This window comes from Nanorana parkeri, unplaced genomic scaffold, assembly GCF_000935625.1.
Source record: "Nanorana parkeri isolate BGI_ZX_2015 unplaced genomic scaffold, ASM93562v1 scaffold98, whole genome shotgun sequence".
NCBI classification, from domain to species: domain Eukaryota; kingdom Metazoa; phylum Chordata; class Amphibia; order Anura; family Dicroglossidae; genus Nanorana; species Nanorana parkeri.
This window is the reverse complement of record NW_017306366.1, coordinates 569653-579837: the sequence shown is the minus strand read 5'-3', so window position 1 is coordinate 579837 and position 10185 is coordinate 569653. Positions and strand designations below refer to the sequence as shown.

At 42.2% G+C, this 10185-nt stretch overlaps 1 protein-coding gene across 1 annotated transcript in view; it reads left to right on the top strand.

Annotated features, from left to right (window-relative positions):
- IQCH (IQ motif containing H) overlaps window positions 1-10185 on the top strand; it is a 104961-nt gene that overhangs the window by 50970 nt on the left and 43806 nt on the right. The window contains exons 10-11 of the mRNA XM_018552819.1: window positions 2055-2121; window positions 8080-8163. Of these exons, the coding sequence (XP_018408321.1) occupies window positions 2055-2121; window positions 8080-8163 (151 nt within the window). The remainder of the gene's footprint in view (window positions 1-2054; window positions 2122-8079; window positions 8164-10185) is intronic.

The window sequence follows — 10185 nt, the reverse complement described above, 5'->3', positions numbered from 1 at the left end:
AAAAAAGATAATAGAAAAAATGTAAGTAAAAATTCCTTTTACCTGAATCCGCAGTCACATGACATGCCAGGTCCAGAGTCTTGTAAAAATGGGAATGGAAACATTTCTTAGTAAACTGGGAAAGATATCTACTTGTCAGGATTTTGTTGATGCCTGTGTCCTCAAAGAAGAGATTTATACTCACTTCCTGCCCAGGTGAGGTGTGTCAGACAAAAAAGGAAGGGGAAATATCCTCAACAGGAGCAAAGATCACATTTAACACAGAATTTCTAACCCTTCCTCCTTCTATCCAAACAAAACAACACAAAAACAAGCACAAAATAGGCATTGCTGCTCACAGATACAATATACAATTCATGTTTAATGCCACTCTGACCCCCTGACATAGGGGGAAGGATCGCTTTCTTTCTTAAAGTGATGTTAAAGTCAAAAGTTTAAGCTATTTCAAATGCTGATGAAATCACTTACAATGGATGCTGCCTCTTAATATTCAAATGTTTTAGTTTCCAAATATGAAATGTTTTATTTTCCTGCAGAATCAGCTGGTCCCCTGAGCACTGGCCCTGATATCCTGTTTTAGGGTGGCTCCTTTCCCTTTCACGGTCCAATGAAGTCACCCTTGTGTGTGTACTAGTAAGCTGTGTGTGTGTCTCCAAAAATACACAGGCACAGCAAAATACTCCTCTCCTCCCTGCTACTCCTTCCTTCCTCTTCACTTCTCCAAGCTAATAGCTTAACAGCTGTTGGAGACTGTGCTCTCCCTTGTGATCTTGTACTGGACAGGAAGTTCAGGGTAGCTGAGTTGAGAGAGTGGGAGCTGTTTGGAAACACGATGACTGTAAGTGTTTGGGCAAAAATGTAAAGGAATACTTTTGCTGGGCAGTTATATTTGTTTGATCTGGATTCATTATTAAAAAAAAGTTTGAGAGTTTAATATTACTTTAATGTGGAAATGTACTCAAAAAGTGAAGATTTGCTGTTATAGGGAAAATTTTGAATAATAACTGTGTCTAAGCTGTATCCAAAAAATGTACCTTTGTCTGGAATACCTCCTGAAAAAAGCAGTGGACTTCCTGGTATGTGAGTGTGCCAAGGCACTCCTGCACCTACAGCCTCATAGCTATATATCTGCAGTGTGAGATATTAGGTGCTGCTTGCTTTGATTTCTAGTCTCAGAAGATTTAGGGGGTTATTCACAGAAAGGTGAAGAGTTTGGAGAAGGCAGGAGAAGAGAACAATCTAGGACAACATAGCTGATTTGGAAACATTCTCCAATTCAGCTCACGTCACCCTTTTGTGAATAACCCCCTTGGAGTGAGATTTGGTTATGTCACTATAATGCTCCTCACTGTTCTCCTTGCAGGAGGTTCTGACACAAGCAAGGCCCTGCCTCTACCAAGATGGCCGACTCCACACATAGTGCAGAACAAGGCATAAGAAGTCAAAGCTCAAATTCAGGGATATGACAGGCAATACTGGTGACTGGTCCTTTTCCCTGTGCCTGCATCTGTTTGGGCACAGCTGCTGGAGTTGAGTTCCTCTTTAACACTGTGTCCTAGTTGTCTTTCCGATGCAGTGAGAGTATGTGCATTCGGTATTGTGCGGGGAAGCACAGATTGTATGGCCTGTGTACATTTCACAATCAAACCTCTTCTCACTTACAGGGGGATTAAACACCTCTGTGCTGTCATTGCTCTGTCAAGAAGTATTTAACACGGCCTTTTAATTAGTGCGCACCATTTCATTTATATTTGCTTTACCTCCCACCTACCCCCACCCCACACTTTCCATGTTAATTCATATTCTTTTAATTAAAGCGAGTACGGCCTTAATCTCCCCTCACCAGCCGCATCATGCAGTCGCCTAATTAAATTAATTGGGGAGGGGGGGTGGAGATGTTTTTAAAGCATATAATTAAATCAATTAATATAATTTAAGCTTGGATTAACCGTACGGCAGGATGAAGGAAGGAAGCTTAAGACCCCCCTCGCCCTCTCCGATAAGTGTGTTCCAGACTGCCTCTCTCACTCATTGCTCTTCCCTTGATTTTTTAGCATCTGGCATCCAACTGGAATCACATCAGGACGTGCAGGAGGAGCATTATCCATATCCCATCATTAGGTAAAGAGCTCTTAGCCTCCAGATCTATCAGCCACCTCTATTACCCAGCACATTACGCTTCCCTGATTGAGTTCAGCGCGGGGACCTTCTCTTATTCAGATGGGTCTCTGCAGGAAAATGTTCTCGACATGATGAGAGTGATATTACCAGACCCGCACTAGAAGCGGCGTTTAATTCGGGGAGTTAAACAAATAAACTCATTATGGGATGTGGGGGATAAGGAGGGAGATGAGCAGCCGAGGGGCCATTTCTGATAATTTGCTTTTCATCTGTGTGAAATGAGTTAAGAATCTTCTGTGTGCATATGTGTGTGAGTATATGTGTGTCTTTGTGTGTGTATGTAGCCGTCTATGTGTGCATCTGTGTGTATGGATTGAGGTTTTGATGGGAACACGTATCCGCCTGTGCATATGGATCTCATTCTGTGTGCATGTGCGTGTTTTTGCTTTTGTATGAAAGTATGCATTTTGTGTGTATATACGTGTGTGTTTTCAAGCTGTATATGTGTGTATGGATTGAGGTTTTGATGAGAATGTGCGTTGGTCCGTGCATATGGCTCTCATTCTGTGTGCATGTGCATCTTCTTTGCAATGATGTGTATGTATGCGTTTTGTGTGTCTTTGTGAGCCCAGCTTTGTTTAAGTGCATGTCTTTATGTGCGCCTATCTGTTTGTATGTGTATGTCATGGTGTACTCCTACATATATTCTCCAATACCTACATATATTCCTGCAAGTCTATATGTGTTATTTATGTATGTGTGCCTTTTTGCGTGTGTATGTTTTGTATATATCTGTGTGTGCATGTGCTTTTGTGCACGTACATACATATATGCATGTCATACGTATCAACGTGCGTATGTTTGTGTACATTACTATGGGTATGAAATGTAAGAATGCTTCTCTCTATGTATCTAATTGTGTATGTATCTGTAGGTGTGTGTGTGTGTATATATATCTATCTATATCTATCTATATATAGATAGATATAGATAGATATATCTATCTATTTATATATATATATATGTGTGTATATGTACACACCTATGTTTGCAAGGATGTAACACTGTGTCTGTGTCTTTACATCTGTGTATCTTTGTTGTTATTCAGAAAATGGTATGTGTATGTAATCCCTGTTTTTATGCGCATGTATATCACGTGTTTGATTTCCTTGTGTTCAATGGATAGAGCTATGTAGCTGCACACTTTTTGTGTGTCTGTATACATTGTATATATATATTATTATTTTTTTATATTACGGCATATAGCGCTCATGTGCACAAATTATTTAGCGTTAATTTGTATCTGACTTTTATGGTTCCATTAACTCATTTTTATTGCTTTTTATATATTGTTTCTAGGCTTTTATAGTGTGTGCAAGAATTGTGCCTCTGTCTGTGTGACATTGTCTGTCTATACATCTTTATATTTGTGTTACAGCTTGCTTGTCTGCTCCTTATATTATTACAAACATTCACCTAGCGCAGCCCCTTGGGTCACGTATCCCCTCGCCCCATCCCTCCCCCACCCCTTCTGTCGCTCTGGGATATTGCTTGTACACTGTTTTTAATCAAATGTGCAGTCAAAATGATAAGCTACATTGTCGGAAATTATTTAGTTCTAATTACCAGCAGATGGGCTGCTTTATCTGCACCTAGGGCGCGCAAGCAAAAGGAAATGCTGTGTGAACAAGAATAATTAAGAAGTTGAATAGTGTTTTTTGCGCTTAAATAATCTGCAGTTTCATGTTAATTAGCACTAATGTAATTATTTAATTACATTTATGAATTAGAGGAACTTAAAAGGAGGTTTCCGTGCAAAGTGCAGGCAAATAGGTGTGCAGAATCCCCTGGGGAATGCCCATCCTCCCCCCCCCTCGGCTGCTTAGTGCCAGGCAAGGGGATGACTACATTATATGTGTAGGAATGCAGGCTGTGCATGGCTTCACTCTATCTGGGTTACAAGACCGGGTGGCGGAGATTTGGATGTTAATAAAGCTTTGCAGGCTAAACAAAGCATTTACACTTCTTTGTTCATTTTATCACATAAAACTGGATTCATTTATTAAGAGGTAAGGGATCAGTCATCTGGAAACCTGTTATCTTGAAAGCACTGAATAGAAGAGAGAGACAAGAAAGAAAATAATTGCTGCAGTTTAATTAAACTGGCATGACACACTTACATCACCAAATGCTTCCTCCTGCAGTCACTGTGAGGAGCACTCACAAATTAGGAGTTGAAAATAAATTAGGGTTACTATGTAAACCCCACTCCAGGGAAGTGAAAAGTTTTGCCTTGCAGTGGGGCACCCTCTGCACAGTAAGACCCCATTCACACGTAGCGACATACCTTTTGCAGCGGATCCGCACGGCCGGGATAGCGCGACTTTCGGGGGGCGACGTTCCAGCGACGATCCAGCGGCGGTAGCGCGACCTTCTCCGTCGGGCTCCATAGAAAAGAGGCAATATCCGCCGAAAAAAGGGTCCGGTAGAAGCGACTTGCGACCGCAACGCGCGACATGGAGTTAAGACAGCTCCATTGAATAGCATTGGCCGGCGACTTCTCGCGATATCGCGCGGCAAAAATGCGCGATATCGCGGCGGAAATCGCGCAAGAATTCGCTACATGTGAACGGGGCCTAAGTGTTAACTGCTCGTTTATGCCTAGAGCTGTTTTACTTACCTGATCCCCGCTCTTCTCTTCTCCCTAATTGCTCTGGCTGTGGACTGTCCCTCCGTGTCCTCACGTACAGTGCAGGGCCATGGAACCACCACATCGCGGCAGTGGTCCTTCGAGCGCAGGAGTGATAGGGAGGAGAGGCTGTGGGGACCAAGGCTAGCACCCTGAAGGTAGCCGGCGAGAGCAGGGATCAGGTAAGTAAAACAGCTTTTTCCTGTCTTCTAGGCATAAACAAGGAGTTAAAGTGAGACTAAACTCAGGAGATAAATCTTAAAAATGCATTCAAGTACCTTAACTATTAACAAAACTGTATCTTATTTGTGTATCACTCGGCTGTAGATCCTCAAATCATCTCTGAATTGGTGCTGACACTGTCCTTCCTTCTGGAGGAGGGCTACTTTTGTTCCCCATGGTCCCCGTGTGTGCTGTAAAATAGCCACCGCTCCAAGCTCGTTCCTGTGTTGAACTACAATCGCAATACAGCCTGCCGGAGGTTCGGCTTAGCCGATCCAGATGTTAGATCGGCTGAGTTGAACTCCTTCTCCACTTCGGGTCAGCCGAACATGCTGAGCATGTTCGGCCGACCCGAAGCCACCTGATGTACGGCTGATTTCAGCCGATTTACGGCTGAAATCAGCCGTACCACCCTGAAGTGAATAGCCGAACAGCGTTTGGCTCACTTCACTTTAGGTCGGTCATTCACTGGGCTGCCTACGGCAGCTTAGTGAAGAGACCCCCTAAGTTATTATAGACATTTGAGAATGATGAGCGGTAGGGATGTTCAGATACCAGTTCAGATACCAGTGCCGATACTTGGCATTTTCACGAGAACTACCAGGGTTGCAGTGGTTGCAGTTGGGACCTGGCTCTGGCTCTCCACCACTGTCCTGAAATCATTAGTCTGTATTGTTTAGAATACTAAACAAAAATGTATCAGTACTTGTATCTGTGAGTACTTGGACAAGTATCAGTATTTGTAAAAATGGTATCAGTGCATCTCTTATTTATATTTATAAAAACAAAATCATACATTAAAACAAACATACACAAATCCCAGGAGCCCTGTATGCTCCTTACAAATGACAGCTGCCTCCTAACTTTTTTGAATTTTTCTCTAGACTAGTCTTGGAGCTGGAAAAGTATCTGCACATGTACCAAGTGCAGTACTTGAACATCCCTAGTGAGAGGTGTCTTCTAGTCTGGACTTTGTCCATGAGTAGAGCTCATTGCATAAGGGTTCATGATTGATGCGGTTCATATTTGAGGTGGAAGGTGAATCTCATACAGTGTAGACAATTTTGTTAACTTTTTAAAGACAATAGTATGTAGTTTTGTTAGCATACTTTTTATACAAAAAGTTTACTTCATAGAGAAGCCCCTGAAACTCCATAAAGTGCGGGCAATAAGTATAATGGATTAACTTTAGTTAATCTGGCCATATACCTTTAAAATTTGCTTGCTCAGCCCTGCAGACTGGAAAAAAGAAAATCAGTTTATTCCCATTTCTATGCTGAACAGCGTGGGTGGAGAAATCTGTCCTGCAGGCTATTGTATTCTGATAGCCAGCGCCCGCAAGAGTCAGAATACCCAAACAATGACTTCAGCTGCTCGCAGTCACTGTTTGCCAATAAATTTCTGCCCGGTTTTGATTTTCAGATCAAAGTTTGTCGAGGCAGGTGCTGTCGCAGGGCCATCCACGGATCGAATTAAACCGATCCAGCAGGAAATGGCTGATATTCATATATGATAGTCATTTGTATGACTAGAGTAAGGCAGGCAGAAGCATAAAAACATGCAAGAACCTGTGGAAGAACACCTTCTGGACCCTACTACAGACAGATATACAGGAAAAATATGATTTAAGTACCCCTCTGAGAAAGAGGGGGGTAATCTTCACTACAATTGATGGGTTAGGCTCCTCCCTTCATACTATGGTGTCCTTCTGTCATCAAATTTAAAACAAACCTGTGATTTGGCCATGCAGGGCAAAGCAGCAGGTTTGTTGCAATGCCAAACAATATATCCTAACTTTTCATTCGCTCCCCCACCACTCCATTTAACTACCAGGAACAAAGAAAATACCCAGTACTTCCCAGTATGGAGGAACATGTGACTTGCCTTCCTCTCATGTGACAGTACTGGTTGAAAGAGAGTCCTCAGTACTGTATAAGCTTTAACTAATGTACCTTGGGGCTTACTTAGTGCTTCCTTACCTCTATCCTGGTGACTGAATAGGGGTGAGGAAGTTAAGGATAGGCTGTCATATGATGCTGGGGAGAGGGGCAAACAAAACCTGTTGGTTTAAAATTTTGCTTTAAAGTTGAACGCTATGCAAACCGCTAAATACACAGATTATAGATATAGCTGATCTGTTTTATATACCAAATGGTTTATATTTTTATCCACCCTGTTCTGAGATGTACACAATCAACTTAAACTACACTTACAGGATACCTCCTTATCCCCCCCTATGACATGACCTGCACAGCGGTGCTTAGACTGGGAGAAAAGGGCAGCACCAGGAGCCTATGGGACAGAACCAGGAGCCTATGGGACAGAACCAGGAGCAAATGGGGCAGCACCAGGAGCCTATGGGACAGCACCAGGAGCCTATGGGACAGCACCAGGAGTCAATGGGACAGCACCAGGAGCCAATGGGGCAGCACCAGGAGCCAACAGGGCAACGTTATGAACCAATGGTGCAGCACTAGAAGCCAGTCAGTCTCTGTAGCACCCCCAGTGACTGAACAGAGTGTTGTGGAAGTGAAGGAAATGTAATATGTACTGCTGGTGGTTCGAGCTTTAAAGTAGACCAGTTGCCTTGTGCTGCATGGGCAAAGTATGGGTTTGCTTTAATTCCAACAGATACAGTGCTGAATTCCTCCTTGCTGCCCGGTAGAAGTGTATGAATCACAAAATTGGATGAATAGAATTACAAATCCTTTTTTTAGATAAGACAGTGCACATACTGTATGTGTATTTCATGCATGGGGTTTAGCTTGTGGTTCTAAAATATTGCAGTAGAATCAGATATTGAGCTCTTGCCCCTATTTACCAATCAGCCATTAGCTTTCTTTATTACTTTGCTGCTGGGGTCTGATTGGTTGATCCTGGCAGTACCTCCACTTTTCTATCTTTTTTTTTATACATCAGATCTAATAATATCTTATGTGGTACGCAGCTGAAGGTGGTGGTGAGCTTTTATTAACACCATAATGTAGAATTATCCTCAATCCTCTTCATAAACATTATTAAAGGTGATTTATTCTCATTTAATGCAGGTTACACAGAAGAGCAGAGAGCTCAGGCCACCGACCTCCACATTGAGCAGAACCTCCAGATGGGACGTCTGTGTGACATAGCAGGTAAATTACAAGTTCCGTGGTCAAGTTCAGAGGGGACATTTCCAGAGCACAGTGTGAAATATAAGTACAACACAGTTATTTGTTTTACTTTAAATAAGAAATGGTGTGTGAAATAGTTTGCTGTGGGCAATTATATGGAGCAATAGAAATAATTACAGGGAGCAGTTACATAAAGCAATGAGTAGATAGAGATATGGATTGTGTATAGAGCACTAGAAGGAGTCAGAGCGAGAAGTTATTGTAATTGAACAATAGGAAGAGTTGTGGACGGTTATGTGCCTATAGAACAAACGGAGTGATTACCGGAGATTGCTATTTGGATAATAAGCAGGGCTGAACTGATGTATGGAGCTTTCTATGAATAATTATCAGAGCAGAAAAATATATACTTATGTAGGAAAGGAGGTATCCATAATACGAAAGGGACCATAGATAATAAAAAGTAACTAGGACACGTATAATGCTCCACATTTTTATTCAGTGTTATAGTGTGTATGATATAATCTTTATTCATCAGAGCATTCTAAATCTAAACTCAGGAGATAAATCTTAAAAATGCATTCAAGTACCTTAACTATTAACAAAACTGTATCTTATTTGTGTATCACTCGGCTGTAGATCCTCAAATCATCTCTGAATTGGTGCTGACACTGTCCTTCCTTCTGGAGGAGGGCTACTTTTGTTCCCCATGGTCCCCGTGTGTGCTGTAAAATAGCCACCGCTCCAAGCTCGTTCCTGTGTTGAACTACAATCGCAATACAGCCTGCCGGAGGTTCGGCTTAGCCGATCCAGATGTTAGATCGGCTGAGTTGAACTCCTTCTCCACTTCGGGTCAGCCGAACATGCTGAGCATGTTCGGCCGACCCGAAGCCACCTGATGTACGGCTGATTTCAGCCGATTTACGGCTGAAATCAGCCGTACCACCCTGAAGTGAATAGCCGAACAGCGTTTGGCTCACTTCACTTTAGGTCGGTCATTCACTGGGCTGCCTACGGCAGCTTAGTGAAGAGACCCCCTAAGTTATTATAGACATTTGAGAATGATGAGCGGTAGGGATGTTCAGATACCAGTTCAGATACCAGTGCCGATACTTGGCATTTTCACGAGAACTACCAGGGTTGCAGTGGTTGCAGTTGGGACCTGGCTCTGGCTCTCCACCACTGTCCTGAAATCATTAGTCTGTATTGTTTAGAATACTAAACAAAAATGTATCAGTACTTGTATCTGTGAGTACTTGGACAAGTATCAGTATTTGTAAAAATGGTATCAGTGCATCTCTTATTTATATTTATAAAAACAAAATCATACATTAAAACAAACATACACAAATCCCAGGAGCCCTGTATGCTCCTTACAAATGACAGCTGCCTCCTAACTTTTTTGAATTTTTCTCTAGACTAGTCTTGGAGCTGGAAAAGTATCTGCACATGTACCAAGTGCAGTACTTGAACATCCCTAGTGAGAGGTGTCTTCTAGTCTGGACTTTGTCCATGAGTAGAGCTCATTGCATAAGGGTTCATGATTGATGCGGTTCATATTTGAGGTGGAAGGTGAATCTCATACAGTGTAGACAATTTTGTTAACTTTTTAAAGACAATAGTATGTAGTTTTGTTAGCATACTTTTTATACAAAAAGTTTACTTCATAGAGAAGCCCCTGAAACTCCATAAAGTGCGGGCAATAAGTATAATGGATTAACTTTAGTTAATCTGGCCATATACCTTTAAAATTTGCTTGCTCAGCCCTGCAGACTGGAAAAAAGAAAATCAGTTTATTCCCATTTCTATGCTGAACAGCGTGGGTGGAGAAATCTGTCCTGCAGGCTATTGTATTCTGATAGCCAGCGCCCGCAAGAGTCAGAATACCCAAACAATGACTTCAGCTGCTCGCAGTCACTGTTTGCCAATAAATTTCTGCCCGGTTTTGATTTTCAGATCAAAGTTTGTCGAGGCAGGTGCTGTCGCAGGGCCATCCACGGATCGAATTAAACCGATCCAGCAGGAAATGGCTGATATTCATAT